This window comes from Schistocerca cancellata, chromosome 6, assembly GCF_023864275.1.
Source record: "Schistocerca cancellata isolate TAMUIC-IGC-003103 chromosome 6, iqSchCanc2.1, whole genome shotgun sequence".
In the NCBI taxonomy this organism is placed as follows: Eukaryota; Metazoa; Arthropoda; class Insecta; order Orthoptera; family Acrididae; genus Schistocerca; species Schistocerca cancellata.
In genome coordinates, this window is record NC_064631.1 from 232,517,770 (window position 1) to 232,537,058 (window position 19,289).

Sequence of the window (19,289 nt, forward strand, 5' to 3'; positions counted from 1 at the left end):
GCAGTGATATCGCAAATGAAATAATGAACAGAGAATGTAATTTAGAAAATAGTCAGCAGAGCAAAACGACTGATTACTTCACTTCTAAGTAAGGAAGTCTGGTGAGTACTCGACACACTGCTGTACATACTGCATTCACGTAAGCTTAAGAGAGAGTACTGTACGTAAAATAAAACACGGCTAAATAAATTTGTTGTTTTCCGTTTGCCATCACAATAGACTGAAAATACGAATCTCGATCACAACGACACTCGTTTATATGAACATAATTTCAAGGTCCTTTCAATATTGTTACAGCCAGGTTTCACCGATTACATATAGTTAAGATTTTTTAATTCTGAATGTGCGGTACACAGAAATTTAAAATAAGTACTTAGCGATATTACACCATCGTAGTACAAAATCTATTTTTTCTTCAGAAAAAATTGTATCCAGATTACGTTGCATCGTTCGAAACCAGTTGTAGCAAAATAACATTTTATAGCAGTTTTTTTGGTGGTATATGTAATAATGTAATTTCACAAAGCTGTGGTACATTTACTTTTTTCTTTTTTACATTATTAGCAGCCACTGTTGATGAGGGCTTCTGGACGGTCATTCGGTGAGCTGAATTTAATACGTAGTCGCGCTTCATATATACGCATATCTTCAACAATTTATGTTTCCATAGTCAATCTCGTGTATAGAATCCGTGACAATATTGATCCCATTTACAATACGAAATATCATATTTATATTAAACGCAGCATCGGAGGAAAAGAGTAATGACAGCCGAAGTAGTCGGCGACAGGTCTGTCGAATTCATATTTCTGTCCCATCCAACCGTCGTTTTCAGTTATGTTTCAATAACCACTTCAGTGCGTTAAACGAGAAAACGACCACAAATTGTGACTGGACTTGATAATAAATTCATTACTATTTTCCACAAGGGAGTGGTGCTCGGTTTATATCTAATTTTCGAGAATGATAAAGGGCCGATAAAACCTATCAGTTGCAGATATAGGAAATACAAATCATTTCCCGTTTTCATATTGCCGATATATTAGCGGTAACACAGCAATTCCATCAGTATACAACGCAGACCGGAATGCACAGGAAGCTATCAGGCTACCAGCCTCGTTCAGCAATGGACATGCCATGATTTACTGTTATACTTTACAACAACGACTTATTTCTGCCAGCTGACACTTCTTTCTATGCGATATCTTCCAATTTTACCCCTTAAATAGATGCCCTACTTTACATCCTTAATCATCTGTGGTACATATTGCTACTGCTATTAAGCTCTACAATTTTGCTAAGCAAAGGTAAAGTCACCAGAGAGGCAATTCTGACGTTGCGGTTCATAACGGAAGTAAGACTAACGAAAAACCAAGACACCTTTATAGGCTTTGTCGGCCTGGAAGAAGCATTCGACAGTGTAACATGGTGCAAGATGTTCTGCTGAGGAAAACAGGGGTAAGCTATAGGGAGAGATCTATCGTATACAATATGTACAAGAGCCAAGATGGAAGTGGAGTGGCCGACCATGAACGATCTGATCGGATTAAAAACGGTGTACGACAGGGATGTAGTCTTTCGCCCCTACTGTTCAATCTGTACATCAAAGTAGCAATAATGGAAATAAAAGAGAGGTTCAAGAATGCAATTAAAATTCAAGGTGAAAGGATATCAGTGATACGATCCGCGGATGACATCGCTATCCTGAGTGAAGATCAAGAAAAACTGTATAATCTCCTGAATGGAATGAACAGCCTAATGGATACATTACAAGGACTGAGATTAAAATTAAGGAAGACGAGAGTAATGAGAAGTAGAAGAAATGAGAACAGCGAGAAACTATTCGATACGGTCTAGTATATTTAACCTCGGTTCTCTGTATGTCATACAGCATACAGTCCGAAAATTAGATAGGAAGTATTGGCAGATATTTTGAAACTCTAGAGTCTGCACTGCAGTTTCTCTTTGTTCAATGCTCCAAACGCACTATTTAATTAGAGTTTCTCCCTTATAATTCAGTTTTGCAGACTAATTTTTTTTCTTTAGCATACCTACCATGTGATACTTCTACGCCTTTTCCTGCATTACTCCTTATTCATCCATTTCGTTCACCTTTGCTTCCTTCGACCATCTTTAATACACTTCTGTAGTGCTTGTATAGAGAATTTTCTCTTGAAGACTTGGATCCGATAACTATGTCTCAGATATAAAACTGACGAACGCGTCCTCACTGCTGTTGCCTTATAAACAGTTCCATAGACAACTTCGCGTAGATAAAAGCTGACTGAACGCCGTAGCTGAAAACCCAATGTCTTCTGAGATGATCTTTTGCACAGATATTTCGTCATCGTCTTTTTGCTAAGGGTTCTAGGAGTTACTTGGAAACATTCAGTCGACGTTTTCATTGCTCCTCTATAACCAAACGGAAACCACCCTCGTTGCTACTCATTGCATGCCTAACGTTTTGGCCAAAATATCTTGATATGAAACAACTGAGAGCACCTTTAGATATAAGTATGTGACATTACATGCTACTATTTACTAGCAGCAAAGAGGAAGCAGGATATCTGCGTGGTAAGCTAAAAGTTGAGCACAATTACACACATCCTTTCATTGTTCGACAAACGTGAAAATTATATTCACAGTCTGTCAGTTGCGTTGGTTCACTGATGGATTTCAATATTTAGTTCAGTAGCAGACATCGTGCGTCCTGCTTCCTCTTGATTGCAGTAAGCGTATTATTACTCAGAAGTAACACAAAATACCTGTTATTTATGTACTGAAATGTTCTAGACCATTTATTCCGGTATCGGTTGTCTTATTGTTGATAAACTGGAATCGAGTTCATTATTCCCCAAATTTTGATGGATTCCCTGTGCGATTATTTAAGGCCCTTACGACAAGATGTCGAAGGTAAACAGGACTTCATTGCACACCTAAACCATCAAAACGTGTGCCTAGTGGTGTCTTAAAAGTATAACGTGTTAAGTTGTTTCATTCGGATTCCACACTTAGCCACCAACAGTATTAACTGGTCGTTGGTATCTTGGGTAGAGGTACTAGGACAGGGTTGACGTTTGAGCTGGTCCCGAAAATGCTCTATAGGTGGCAGATCTGAGGATCTAGTTGACCAATGGAGTACCTTGACATCACGCTGACAATTCACAGAGACACGTGCCATGTGACGACAAGCGTTGTTCTGCTGAAAAATGGCACCACGAGACTGTCACATAAGAAGAAACACATGAGAGCGCTCGATGTCCGTGACGTACTGCTTTGCCGTCAGATCTCCCTCAGTCACTACCCGTCGTGCGCTCAAGTGATACCCGATGTCTCTCCACACCATGACGCCATTGCGCCTCTCCAAAAATGGAAGAATGAGACAACTCTCAATGTGGCCGCCTTATCGCCGATACTGGTCATGCGCAGTAGTGTAGAATCGCGATTCTTCTCTGAATTCGATGCTGTTAATCGATAGTCAATGCTTCCCATTCACTGCACCACTCCTCACCCGCCGCCAGTGCTGTGCTGATAACGGTAGCCAAGGCATGGGACGGCTATTCGGTAGTAGGGCTGCTGTTAATCTCCGGCCAATGGGGCAAGATGACAAAAAATGTTGTTGGGAGCCCGTTATTTGTACTCGATTGGTAGGCGTACTTGTGAAGGGGTTAGGATGTACTTCGTTCTCGATACGATGCTCCTCCCTTGCGGTGGTCAGAAGTGGTCGACCGGAACGCGACAATAAGGTCCAATTGAGTTTCTGTCAGGTGTTGATAACGCTAACTCACACGGGTACTCTCCGTGTCCTTCACAAAGGTCAATCGACGTCTGACGACGTTCAAGCCTCTTATATGCAGTAACAAGCTCGGTGGAAGAACTAAATCCAAACAAAATTTTGTACATGGCATCACGTTCAGAGACCGTGAATAGTTACAATTGAAAGAAAAACAGCCCTCGGTCACTATATTTAAACGAATTAACCGGTTTTCAAAACAGCTAGGAGTCTCTTCCTCAGAATTTAAATCAAATAATGGGCTATATTCTATAATATGATCACAGAATTATGACTAAAAACGTATGGTAGAGTATAAGTACGGAATTATAGTACTTATAAGTCATTTCTAAAATAAAAAATATGCCAATAGGGCATTAGTGGTAAAGACATTTAAGATAAAGAAAACTATGATGGCAAGCCACTAAGGGCTGCTCATTACTTGCTTGGTGCAGGTTGAAAAACGGACTGAGGTGCCCGCGTTAACAAATGCGGCCAGGTGAACATGGCACTGCAACGAGCGCGCCATCTAGTAGCCGTAGATACAATTAGGATACTACACATTGAAGTATAGACAAAAATTATTATAAATAAATAGTATGTGGTACATAATGGAAAGCAATGTTTGTTTGATAGCAGCATACAATATAACATTTCGTCTAAGTCAGAGCTTATAACAGTAAGATAAAACATGAAAACCTCATTATGAAAATGTAGATAGGACTGAATGACAACTTGTAAAAAAAATATTGACGTGAAATGCAGCCAAGAAACGTTTGAAAATTGAAAAAACCTAGGACTACCTTAGAAGGAAAAGATCATTTCCGCAACCTGCACAAGAAGACCTGAAGCCAGATATCGAGTAACGGCTTTATACCGTTGAAAAAATTTTTGTTGCGTAGCTGTAGCTGTTCGTTAAGGATGAGGCCATCCTTCTTTCGAGCAAAATGCTTGAAAATCTCTAATTCTTCTAGAATATCTAGTCTACACCCTTTCTTTTCAGTGTTCAAAATGTTGCTATCGCAGATGGCTTTAGGTGAATAACCTGTAATTAGAAGATGGTTGGCAAAAGACGAATTTTGGGGGGGCTAGTACCATTTCTTCTTCGAAAGTGTTCTTTATATCTGGTGGTGAAGGCACGTCCTGGTTGTCCTATATAGTAAGAGGAGCAAGTATCGCAGACAATTTTGTAGACACCAGAAGTTTCTAAAGGGGAACGCATAGAAAGTAAATTATGAATGAAGTTTTTTTTCAAATTGTTATTAGCAGAAAAAGCAACCTTGCAATCGTATTTCTTTCGAAGAATGCATTGGATCTGATAAGAGATAGGCCCCACGAAAGGAATAGAAAAATATTTTTTTGAATTAGACTCGATAACAGAGGTGCCTAGCGTTGTAAGTCTTTTAGCAGTTTTCTTTTTAAGAACGTCATCTACTATGTTAGGTTTATACTCGTTGTTAACTACGATTTTTTTAAGTGAATTGATTTCGTCGTTGAAGATTTCTTGCTAAAGTGGGATGGCTACTAGATGGCGCTCTCGTTCCACTGTCATGTTCACCTGGCCGCATTTGTTAACAAGGGCATCTCAGTCCGTTTTGCAACCTGCACCACGCAAGTAACGAGCAGCCCTTAATGGCTCGCCATCACAGTTTTCTTTATCTTAAATATCTTTATGACTAATGCCCTTTTGGCATATTTATTATTTTATAGATGACATATAAGTACGATAATTCCGTACTTATACTCTACCATACGTTTTTAATCATAATTCTGTGACCTTGATATAGAATATAGGCCATTCTTTGATTTAAATTCTGAGGAAGACACTCCTAGCATTGTTGAAACCCGTTTAATTTGTGTAAATATAGTGACCGAGGGCTGTTTTTCTTCCATTTGTAAATCCAAACAACAGCAATGCACTGTGATTGCCTTTCGACCTGTTGCAGAGAAATGCGATAGTAATCATTCACGTACCCGCCGATGATGTGTATCCATAAGAAGCTACGCTGACAAACGGCCATGTCTTCTGGGTGCTTCACCTTTGTCAGACAGTGTATTAAACTACCGGCTCGTTTCGACGACTCACAATTTTCAAGCGCTACTTCTATTGTAATTTTAATCCGTCACCCTGTGTGGGAACAAATGTGCATCTGTCATTTAAATATCTAAACACTTTCGTATTAGACGAGTGAGAACAACATCCCACAATCGTCAACGATTAAACATGACCTTTCTGCCTTACTGACTTACGAGTGAAGACATACAACCCATTATAAATCGCACAGAACATTGCTCATCACGAGTTGATTCGACAGTCAATCCTCGTATTATAACTAGGGGATGCCATCTGATGATGCTCATCATTGACGAATGAAACTAGCCAGTTAAATCAAGCAACACACAAACTGTGGCGGTTTACCTGAACTTTAATTGCAACGGTCGCTGTGTCGCCTGAAGTCGATGCCTGCGACTGCTACAACAAACAGGAGTAGCGAATTGACGAGATGACCTCAAGAAGGGTAATCAGTCTTTGCCCAAGGAATGTAATCAGCTAACACTTGTTCGCACACAGTCGCAACTAAAGGGATCAGAGAGAGGTACTCACCAAGTATCTCGACAGTGTGCGTGATTTCGCGAGGCTCGAGAGTGCCGATCTGGCACACGTAGTCCCCCGCGTCCTGCGTCTGTACGTCGCGTATCTCCAGGTTGTAGCCGTCCACCAGGCGGATTCGCTCGTCCGGAGACACTTTGGTTGCACCCGCCGTCAACACGGCGATGCCACGTTTCCATACCAACACGTAATTTCCTGAGGACAAAAGGAAATCCACTTAGACTATGTTATGTATTGATTGTTTCCTCAGGACAATGCTAAACGTCCTCCCCTAGTCAAGCAATGATCTGAAGAAACAAGGAGTATCTCTCTCTCTCTCTCTCTCTCTCTCTCTCTCTCTCATGCACACACACACACACACACACACACACACACACACACACGAAGTGGATTCAGCTGCCCCACTGATGACGTTTTGTGCAACCCATACTGCGTCTGAGTTAGGAATGGCATCCAGACTGGTGGCAGTCAAGTAATCGTTATAAGTTACCTCTGAAGTGTTTTGTGTAAATGTTAACAAGCGAAGTCGGGATTGGCCATGAGTTACATGGTATTTGTGGACCAAGATATACCGTACTTCTGCCATACTTATCGAAGTATGTTCCATCTTTCTTTGTGTAATTAGCAGTGAAGTCGTATAATATGTGATGTCTCTGTACGTTAATTTTGTTTAGTACTTAATCTTTCGTAAATTATTCACAAACTTTGCCTTATAATGTGTGTATCAACGTAACGAAATTAACTTGTGACATCAGAATGGGAAGTGTGGAAATAACAATTTTTCCAGTTTATAACCCAGTGCAAAGATTTATATATGACACGCATTGATGTGATGAAGTAGTTCCATAAGAAAAATCTGTACAACAGGTTCGTATACTTCACCATTCATTCTGCAACATTTTGACAATGTGCTTCACATCTCCAGAGCAATCTGGCCAACGACATTGTTCTGTCATGGGAGGTTGCATAAAACGAATCGGTAGGGGCAGCTGAATCACTCTGTGTAGCCTTTGATCATAGACATCCCACAACTGACAACACTTCGTAATATAAACAAGTCAACATTATGAAGAGAGAGAGAGAGAGAGAGAGAGAGAGAGAGAGAGAGAGAGAGAGAGTGTGTGTGTGTGTGTGTGTGTGTCGTGTCCTCGACTGCAAACGGTGCTTAGTGAAACAGGCAGAAAAACAGCTTCGTCAACGGTACACGACAGATGTCAAACATTATCGACAGCAAATGATAAAATATAAAATGTGTTTCTCAATTCGTATTACAAGCATCCAGGGACTGTAAAGGCCACTAAATAGTAAGGGTTTCGATGAGGTAATCATATCTGGAAATGTATCACTTGGATGTAAAATTAGTTTGAAAATCAGATCATTTCCAAATATCCAGGTTTACAGTAAGCCTACGCACACAACTCTGACCTTTGTGCTCTACAGAAGCCAATGGCCTGGAAAACGTTCCAAATACTCGTTGGCGAGCTGTCTTCTGCCTCGCGGAGTGCAGTGCGTCAGTGGAGCACCACTGTCAACCCTCCTAGCTGCAAACGTACCAATTCCTCACAACGTTTGCAGCAGCACGAAAATCGTATGTGGTGCAATGACAACAGGGACTTACTATGGTGCCCTGTTCTCAGTTTGCGTGCGTACGGTGAAGCGGGAAATTTAAATGGGATCTGATCCTAAAATTTATTTTTCTCTGAAGTGTACATTTCTAAAGAAAACTTTGCCCCCTAAGTCCGTTCTCCGATCCCTAGGAATTGTGAAACACCTTACATACTGAAGGCAACGGCCTTGCCGCAGTGGATACACCGGTGCCCGTCAGATCACCGACGTTAAGCACTGTCGGGCGTGGCCGGCACTTGGATGGGTGACCATCCGGTCGCCATGCGTTGTTGCCATTTTTCGGGGTGCACTCAGCCTCGTGATGCCAATTGAGGAGCTACTCGACCGAATAGTAGCGGCTCCGGTCAAAGAAAACCATCATAACGACCGGGAGAGCGGTGTGCTGACCACAAGCCCCTCCTATCAGCATCCTCAGTTGAGGATGACACGGCGGTCGGATGGTCCCGGTGGGCCACTAGTGGCCTAAAGACGGAGTGCTTATTTTTACATACTGAAGAAAGCTTTCCTAAGTCACGACTGTAACATACATGTACAACAGCAAAATATGTAAGTTGAAAGTTATGATCCAAATGAAGAAGAATATGTATTTCAGAGATCTGATTATGCCTTTATAATTTGGAATGAAACACATCCGACGAAAAAAATATTGCCTAATTGCCTAACTGTAGCAAATAATGCTAGCCTAAAAATCATTAAGACCAGGTGGTTATAATTAAAGTCCTGGTGCTCGTGGAGGTCCAGTGTGGTCCATAATATTATCGTATGGCACCGAAACTTGGAAGTTGTCCAAATGCGTTAATGTGGAAGTGATTAACGCTGGAAAACAAATTAGTTCCGTTTGTGGCCAACAGTTGCAAATCTGGCGCTGTACACTGTTTGTCTGATGGTACGATAACTGGTACGACATCCACACTGTCACTTAAAAAGTCGTACGATTTGTTGTGAACAGTGTGGCTATAGAGAAGGGAGACCGTGCGCTGTTAGTGAAATCGTTTTACGTGAATGGCAGCAATTACAGCGATACATTGAGAGAGTATCCCTGACTGATGTGTCTGAAGAGAGGCGCCAACTCATTAAATGGTTTAAAGAAGATGGTAATGTATTCCGAAAACACGGGTAACCTTGAAATGCCATTTGGTAGACGAAGGCGTCCGATCACAGTGGAAGGTATTGACGAGACTGCTGTTGCTGTAACTGACCATACAGTGCGAGCCCCAGGTGGTGCTAATGTTCGTGCAGTGCACGAGAATTGTCCGTCCCATCATCAACAATACGGAACGTTTTTCAGTCTATTTTACACTGGAAGTGATACAAGATGCTGACGGTGCAACAACTGAAACCTAATGATCCAGAGCAACGTTCTGAATTTGCTCTTCGGTTTCTTGCAAATGATCGAAGTTCATCACATGTGTCCGGGCATAATCTATGGAGTTACGTGTCACATTTTACATTGCACGGTGCAATGAATAAACAGAACTGCCGAATTTGTGGTACTATTAAACCGCATGTTTATTCTCGGTCCATTTTTCTTAGCAGAGAGTACACCCAGAGGACTGAGAGATGTACAACGATGTCTGTACGTTATCGAGACCACTTCGTGTAGCATGTGATTCCTGCTTTGGAAGAGCGTAACTGTGTCGAAACCACCGTTTTCATGGGAGATGGGGCAAGCTTTACGTCACTCCCGCAGTGAATGATCTGCTTAATGCGAATTTCCACGAACGTGTTATCTCAAGAGGTTTTCAAAATCAAACCTGCGTGATCACCTGATCTGAATCCATGTGACTTTTTGCCCTAGCGATATCGAAAAGAACTCATTTACCAGGGACACATACGGCCTCTGCCTTATATAAAGGGCAGTACACAGGAATACGTTGCTCATTTTCCACAGGGACTTCTGGAGCAGCTGTTGATCATGTCGTTTTACGGAAACTGCATCTCGTCGGCGTCTCGGGTGCTCATACTCTACAAACTGTGTAAGTGTCAGCTTATAATAAGAACAATATTACGTCCTTCTCATTTGTTTGAGCTTTTCTTCCCACGCTCCGTTCCCAACTCATTACATATAGAAACGTTTCCACATGCCATTCCTGTATACATGCGCCAGATACGCACTTTTCCCAGCGTAAATCTATTCCGCAATAACTCATTAAAATATCTACGAAGTTTCGCTGCCGTAAGATAATTACGGCCCACACAGGACCTCTGTGAATAGCCGTATTTTAACTATAACCACGTAGTATAATTTTTATGTACGCAAGCTGTTACAGAGTCCTGATCACTTTGGAGCGCTGATTGTATGTAACTGATATCAAGCGGACAAATGACGCTTTAACGATATGAGACGCGACTGTAAGTGAATGCAGTTCCATCTTGTTCGATTTCCTAGAGAACATTGCGAGGGACTCTGTACGCTTTCGAAAACTGGCCATTGGAACTACAGCTCTTCAGGCTCCTCTTCTTCAGTGGGCCAAACAACACAGAAACAGGGCAATTACTGACTGGAAGCATGTACCGTGTTCCCAGGGGTCGCCATTTGGTGGCCTTTTTTTTTCAAATTATGCAAGGAGTCTAGCACCGACTGCCCACTGAGGTGTTTGACCCGCAGTATTGTTTAGAGAACAAATCCTTCACTCAACAGAGGAGTGTGCGCTGCCGTGAAGATAGATTAGAACTCGTTCGAGCTTAGCTTCAGCGTGCAATTTTCATCTGTCAAAAATTTCACTGCAGCATCCATTTCGTTGCGTAGTAGAAGACCACTACTAAAACAGGAAATACTTAAAAAAAAGAGGAAATAGGTAGTTACTTTTTGAGGGTAGCAATTTGAATCCTATATGTATTATTTCAACACATCAGATCTAAAAGAACAAGCCACTGAAAGATCTATGAAAGATTTACGATCTCACATCAGATGACCACATCGATTACACGCTGAATACAGGGGCAGAGCGCAGCGTGCATTGCACGAACGTCGTTACATAAGCTTGTCTGTTACAAGCTTTAGGTTACGTAAAGGGACAGCGTTCATTTCATAACGTGACAAAGTTTCGATGTGGGGGTATTCTGTAGCGTTATGTTGACCTCTGCTGAAGTAATGAGACATTCCTGTATGACGTAAGCCACACAATTCTTTTTTACTCGGTGTAGCGACTGATGTGGAGCATCAAATGGAAGTAAAATGAATATGTTTCACTGTAAGCAACACCGAGTGTTGTATTTACGAAAACTGAAAATTAATTAACCGATATTTGTTGTACGAAGTCAATGAACCGAAACTATGAAATCTAGATGCGAGCAGTGCGTAAAAGGCGGATTTGAATACTGATACATAAGCAGCCCACTGTGCGATGAAACTCTAAAGTTAGCAACACTTCGACGACTTGTTCTCTTTAACGTGAAAGATGTAGTGTAAGAAAAAGCCACACTGATCACAGAACAGCATCGCCATATTCAACGTAGTGTAGAATCATTTGACTGCATTTCCGCCTAGATTTGTCTATTTATTCTGTGACAAACTTTAAGATAACGAAGGAAATACAATTACTTGGAGAACAATTTACTAGAGATGTGTTACTCCCTTCTGTTGAAATATGAGACCGTTGCTTCACGAAAAACGATATGCTGAAGTCTTCTTATTTACTGTGTTAAGGACAAAATGATTGCAAACTTAAATGTGTCTTTGTTGGAGATGACCACCTGCGATTGAATATTTTTGCTAAGTACACAAATAGATCCAAATTCTTTTGTGATAGATGTCGTATACAACATTTACTGTGAGCGCTTTACAAGACTTGCATTAAAGTTCCCGTCTACAGATACGTAGACTTCATCAATTTTTGAGAAACTTGCCTCTAAGTCAGGACAAAGTTCAAAGCCTAACAGCATAGCCGCACTAACATGCCACGACAATGGTTTTTAACAATGAAAGCAGTTTGGTTTCTCGTCCGTCTAGATGGCTGTATTTAAAGTATTGAATATCACCGTATGAAGTCATTGCTGATCATAGATCGGAGGCGCCGAGACAGTTCGTACTGAGTTACTCTGGGTCATATCGAGATTAGAAGAATAGTGGTTTTCGTGATTCTATTTAAGCATCAAATGTCAGATTTCTGGGGATTGATGTGCAAATGTGGAATAAATATGACTAAAAAGATAAACCATCAAGGTATCAAGGAGTCAGTAGTGTTGATGGACAACGCAGATACCCACAAATAACTGATTACTTCTCTCTCACTGAAGCGTACAGGAGTGAAATGCTAGTCGTGGGTTGCGTCGTTAGTATCACCGTTTTTCGGAATAAGATGGCCTCTAACGAAACTGGACAGAAATTAAATATTAAAATAAATTTACAGTGGTTTTGAAAAACGTTTTACACATATACTTACATACAAACACATTCATATATGTGTACATACGTACCTATTCAATTCAAGAATAGTTACACACACACACACATTATATATATATATATATATATATATATATATATATATATATAGTGTGTGTGTGTGTGTGTTGTGTGTGTATAAATAACAGTATTCACTGCTAATCGATCAGCCACTGTATTGGATTGTAAAAATTGTACAACGGCTGCATTTGAAGCGCCACTGCCACGAGTCCTCAGTTATAGCTGAGAATTCATGTAGTCGTTCACATTTCTGCATTGGTATGTACCACTTGTACCCCACAAGAGACCCGTGACTTTTCAGTTAAAAGAGCGGCGAGTCGAGTCTCCTGAGCATACGGAGACGATATGTTCGGAAATGACGTCATAAGGACCTGTTGACGTGCTATAGGTAAATACACACAGCACATTTCTGATCACTGTTACACAGCCATCTGGAGATGGGCGCTATTTTTGCCTAGTTGCGTTGTCCGTCAACAGTACTTAACTCAATAACTGTCCATCAACATACTTAATAACAGCCACTGAGTTCAACAAGATCCAACATTGATAAAATAACATTGAAAACTTATCACAATCGTAAGTCTGCTATGTATATCTGTATTCCGTGGCGTCACACTTCAATAATAGCTGGAGTCTTCCAGCCATTCTTTATCAAAAAACTAACACCCACGCGATAGCAGACGCATTGTCTTCAGATTTTCTTCGCGAACCGTTGCTATTGTTCAGTGACGTTGATCGTTGCTTAATCCCATTCAGATTCGCCTCCTCTATAAACCACAAATCGCGCATACATGCTGAGATGAAAAAGTATAAGCATACTTGTTATACAGCGGTGGCGTGGTAAGAGTGTGTTAAGCACGGGTTTAATACACAAACGACCTGCGCCCGGCACGTTGCCGGTCACGCCACAAACATGGCTTACGTCATATGGCCTTTCCTATAATTAAAAGCGTAATCGCATCAGTTTATCAGCGCTATTCATCAAAAACTTCCAGCGACGAGTAAACATTTTGAATGTTTTTTTCAAAGCACCACGAATTACTTGGTTAACTGCATTTCGAACGAGAGTCAAAAGCAGCAAAAATTGCTTCTTAAATTGTATTTGCTGTTTAAATTGATGCTTCAGTATTGGAACAGAAATAAGGCGAACGGACCTTCAAACGGGCAATGCTATTGGATGTAATGGGACATTTTATTACGATATTCGCGAGTCAGGCAGATAACGCTAAACCAATTTATTTTTTGCTGAAAATACTGAAAGTTATATTTTTATTGAATCACCGATAGTATTACGGTGAGCTGCCGCTCTGGCTAATGGAAAACAAATTATGGGTTAACTTGTAGTGGGGGAGTACAGTTCTACTCCATAAAGCGTACTGGTTCAGTATACTTTACATTCACCGGTCCGCTGCATAGCGCGTAGACATAGAGTGCGTGGGGAAAAAATCCAGAAACACCAAAAATACAACACATTACCACGCATAGTGCGGTGCAGAGAGACCACTGGGATTCAAAACAGCTTCCAATCGTCTAAGAATGGATAAACACAGGACCCGTACTGCTTTCAAGGGAATGTTACACCATTTTACTGCAAAATAGTGGCAAGTTAAGGTAACGATTTTGGAGGTGGATAACGATCAGACACCCTTCTGTCCATACTAGAGCAATCACAAAGGCTCAAAAATATGGTGACTGTGAAGGCCAAGGGAAGCACGACAATTCAGCCTCGAGCTCACAGAATTAGTCGTGGAAGACGGGAACTGTGTGGACAGGAGTCATGTCGTACTGGAACACAGCATAACTATTGGAGAATACTGTACTATGGGACTTTCCGATCACCCAAAATGGTCTCACAATCCTTGGTATGAGTGGAACCTTCCAGGGTAAAAACATATCTGTAGAATACCACAATATGGCTGCCCAAATCGTTACCGCACCTGCGCTATGTTTCGCTCTTGGGATGGAAAGTCGGCCAAAAGTGGGAAACAGTGTGAAACAAGATTATCCGAGCAAATTACTTTCCTCCATTGCTCCTTATTCCAGGTTTTACGCCTTAAGTACCCGGTTTCCCCGTAACGGGCACGTGCATCACTGATGAGTAGCTTTGCAGTTCCAACATCCTCTACAATTCCCTGCTTATGGAGTTCCTTTCGTGTTGTTGTGGCGGTATCAGGGTTCGCGAATGCGACATTCAGTACTGCAGTGACTTTGGTAAATGTCGTCCTTTTATTTTTTGTCACAATCCTCCACAGTGACCGTCCGTCACTCAGTCACACTCTCGTCCGCACTGTGACTTATCGAATGATATTTTACCGCTTTCCCTGTATTCGGTATAAATCTTCCATACGATACTTCTTGAAACACTAGGCTACCTTGGTTACGAAAGCACCCACCATAAGAGCGACAACAATTTTCCTTCGCCGCCCGGGCTAACCGTGCGGCCTAAGGCGTTTTGTCACGGCGCGCGCGGCTCCCTCCGTCGGAGGTTTGAGTCCTCCCTTGGGCATGGGCATGGGCAATGATGATGAAGTCCCATACCCCGTGACGGATCGTAGAGGAACGATGCGGGAGATCCGCACCGCCGTACTAGGCAAGGTCCTAGTGGGGGTGGTTTGCCATTGCCTTCCTCCGACGTTATTAGCGTTTAAGTTCGTTTAACTTAAAGAAAACCGTAAGCCTATGGACCGATGACCTCAGCGGTTTGGTCCCAAAGTCCTTACCACAAAGTTAAAAAAAAAAATTGGCCACGTTCGAATGCAGTGAGCTTCGATTTAGTGCATTCGCAACTGATTCTTACAACGTACTGAGTACATTGCACAGGTGACGTTCGTGGTAAGACACAAGAGTGCAACTTGAAGGCTTCGCTAGAAAATGCGTTTATGTTCAGCAACGTATTTCATGCTGTTTATACCTGTTTTTGTGCCCCCCCTTCCTTTCCCATCCGTAGCAGCGAGCGAGAATACGTCATGGGGAGCTACCATGAATATTCACTGCACTTTTTTTTTTGGTCATCAGTCTTCTGACTGGTTTGATGCGGCCCGCCACGGATTCCTTTCCTGTGCTAACCTCTTCGTCTCAGAGTAACACTTGCAACCTACGTCCTCAATTATTTGCTTGACGTATTCCAATCTCTGTCTTCCTCTACAGTTTTTGCCCTCTACAGCTCCCTCTAGTACCATGGAAGTCATTCCCTCATGTCTTAGCAGATGTCCTATCATTCTGTCCCTTCTCCTTATCAGTGTTTTCCACATATTCCTTTCCTCTCCGATTGTGCGTAGAACCTCCTCATTCCTTACCTTATCAGTCCAACTAATTTTCAACATTCGTCTATAGCACCACATCTCAAATGCTTCGATTCATTTCTGTTCCGGTTTTCCCACAGTCCATGTTTCACTAACATACAATGCTGTACTCCAGACGTACATCCTCAGAAATTTCTTCCTCAAATTAAGGCCGGTATTTGATATTAGTAGACTTCTCTTGGCCAGAAATGCCTTTTTTGCCATAGCGAGTCTGCTTTTGATGTCCTCCTTGCTCCGTCCGTCATTGGTTATTTTATTGCCTAGGTAGCAGAATTCCTTAACTTCATTGACTTCGTGACCATCAATCCTGATGTTAAGTTTCTCGCTGTTCTCATTTCTACTACTTCTCATTACCTTCGTTTTTCTCCGATTTACTCTCAAACCATACTGTGTACTCATTAGACTGTTCATTCCGTTCAACAGATCATTTAATTCTTCTTCACTTTCGCTCAGGATAGCAATGTCATCAGCGAATCGTATCATTGATATCCTTTCACCTTGTATTTTAATTCCACTCCTGAACCTTTCTTTTATTTCCATCATTGCTTCCTCGATGTACAGATTGAAGAGTAGGGGAGAAAGGCTACAGCCTTGTCTTACACCCTTCTTAATACGAGCACTTCGTTCTCGATCGTCCACTCTTATTATTCTACGAGGGCAGTTCAATAAGTAATGCAACACATTTTTTTCTCGGCCAATTTTGGTTGAAAAAACCGGAAATTTCTTGTGGAATATTTTCAAACACTCCCGCTTCGTCTCGTATAGTGTCATTGACTTCCGACAGGTGGCAGCGCTGTACGGAGCTGTTAAAATGGCGTCTGTAACGGATGTGCGTTGCAAACAATGGGCAGTGATCGAGTTTCTTTTGGCGGAAATCCAGGGCATCTCAGATATTCATAGGCGCTTGCAGAATGTCTACGGTGATCTGGCAGTGGACAAAAGCACGGTGAGTCGTTGGGCAAATCGTGTGTCATCATCGCCGCAAGGTCAAGCAAGACTGTCTGATCTCCCGCGTGCGGGCCGGCCGTGCACAGCTGTGACTCCTGCAATGGCGGAGCGTGCGAACACACTCGTTCGAGATGATCGACGGATCACCATCAAACAACTCAGTGCTCAACTTGACATCTCTGTTGGTAGTGCTGTCACAATTGTTCACCAGTTGGGATATTCAAAGGTTTGTTCCCGCTGGGTCCCTCGTTGTCTAACCGAACACCATAAAGAGCAAAGGAGAACCATCTGTGCGGAATTGCTTGCTCGTCATGTGGCTGAGGGTGACAATTTCTTGTCAAAGATTGTTACAGGCGATGAAACATGGGTTCATCACTTCGAACCTGAAACAAAACGGCAATCAATGGAGTGGCGCCACACCCACTCCCCTACCAAGAAAAAGTTTAAAGCCATACCCTCAGGCGGTAAAGTCATGGTTACAGTCTTCTGGGACGATGAAGGGGTTATTCTGTTCGATGTCCTTCCCCATGGTCAAACGATCAACTCTGAAGTGTATTATGCTACTCTTCAGAAATTGAAGAAACAACTTCAGCGTGTTCGTAGGCACAAAACTCTGAACGAACTTCTCCTTCTTCATGGCAACGCAAGACCTCACACAAGTCTTCGCACCTGAGAGGAGCTCACAAAACTTCAGTGGACTGTTCTTCCTCATGCACCCTACAGCCCCGATCTCGCACCGTCGGATTTCCATATGTTTGGCCCAATGAAGGACGCAATCCGTGGGAGGCACTACGCGGATGATGAAGAAGTTATTGATGCAGTACGACGTTGGCTCCGACATCGACCAGTGGAATGGTACCGTGCAGGCATACAGGCCCTCATTTCAAGGTGGCGTAAGGCCGTAGCATTGAATGGAGATTACGTTGAAAAATAGTGTTGTGTAGCTAAAAGATTGGGGAATAACCTGGTGTATTTCAATGCTGAATAAAACAACCCCTGTTTCAGAAAAAAAGTGTTGCATTACTTATTCAACTGCCATCGTATCTTGGTTGTTGTACATATTGTATATGACCCGTCTCTCCCTATAGCTTAGCCCTACTTTTTTCAGAATCTCGAACAGCTTGCACCATTTTATATTGTCGAACGCTTTTTCCAGGTCGACAAATCCTATGAAAGTGTCTTGATTTTTCTTTAGCCTTGCTTCCATTACTAGCCGTAACGTCAGAATTGCCTCTCTCGTCCCTTAACTTTTCCTAAAGCCAAACTGGTCGTCACCTAGCGCATTCTCAATTTTCTTTTCCATTCTTCTGTATATTATTCTTGTAAGCAGCTTCGATGCATGAGCTGTTAAGCTGATTGTGCGATAATTTTCGCACTTGTCAGCTCTTGCCGTCTTCGGAATTGTGTGGATGATGCTTTTCCGAAAGTCAGATGGCATATCGCCAGACTCATATATTCTACACACCAACGCGAATAGTCGTTTTGTTGTCACTTCCCCCAATGATTTTAGAAATTCTGATGGAATGTTATCTATCTCTTCTGCCTTATTTGACCGTAAGTCCTCCAAAGCTCTTTTAAATTCCGATTCTAATACTGGATCCCCTATCTCTTCTAAATCGACTCCTGTTTCTTCTTCTATCACATCAGACAAATCTTCACCCTCATAGAGGCTTTCAATGTTGCACTAACTGAATGTGTTTCGGCAACCGAACTGTTTCGTAGAAACCGTTGTCAGCACAGAACGAAAGGCGACTCTTCGGAGTAAAAATAAGGGAAGGAATGTAGTACCTTATGCAACCTTTACTCTGCGCCACTATACTTTTGTTGCTGTTTTGTCTCCATTACCAAAACTGGTCTGTTGCAGCTCTCCACATTTATTTATCGTGTGTTAATCTGCGGAACTACTACAGCTTCAGTTCATTTGAACCTGCTTACTGTATTCAAGTCTTGAACTCCCACATTTTCTCCCTTCACCAAACTGACGGTTTATATTGGACTCCACATGACTCCCGTCTGCGGTGACTGTTGCATGTACGAACTGAAGAATGCAGAGGTCCGTCGGGAATAATCTGAATTTTTTGCAGTTTGATTTCGACTACATACTCATAGTAGCATCATCATTGCATACATCACCGAATATTAGATTTTTCACTCTGCAGCGGAGTGTGCACACATGAAACTTCCTGGCAGATTAAAACTGTGTGCCGGACCGAGACTCGAGCTCGGGACCTTTGCCTTTCGCGGGCAAGTGCTCTACCATGTGAGCTACCCAAACACGACTCACGACCCGTCCCCATAACTTCAATTCCGCCAGTACTTCGTCCCCTACCTACTAATAATAGTCACAGATGTCTCTGGCAACGTATATGTCGACATAAGTGTAAATGTCATTGCTTCTTAGGAATTAGGGGTTTAAACATAACGGGCGACGTCACACAGTATCGTACTACTCCGCCCAGTTAATTTTCAACATTCTTCGGTAGTACCACAGGTCAAACACTTCCATTTCTTTCTTCTACAGACTGTGAGGATCAGTATTTTGAAATTATCTTGTTCACGGCCCATTCTGAAATATATGGACCGTAAAGGCTTCAGTTATGACAGGCACAGAACCATCATAGC

General features: G+C 42.1%; 1 protein-coding gene across 2 annotated transcripts in view; it reads right to left on the reverse strand.

The window, feature by feature from the left end:
- The window catches only part of LOC126191483 (limbic system-associated membrane protein), a 986,380-nt gene that overhangs the window by 848,186 nt on the left and 118,905 nt on the right, over positions 1 to 19,289 (reverse strand). For both annotated transcript variants that reach the window (XM_049932368.1, XM_049932366.1), the window contains exon 2: positions 6,378 to 6,578. In XM_049932368.1, the coding sequence (XP_049788325.1) occupies positions 6,378 to 6,578 (201 nt within the window). The remainder of the gene's footprint in view (positions 1 to 6,377; positions 6,579 to 19,289) is intronic.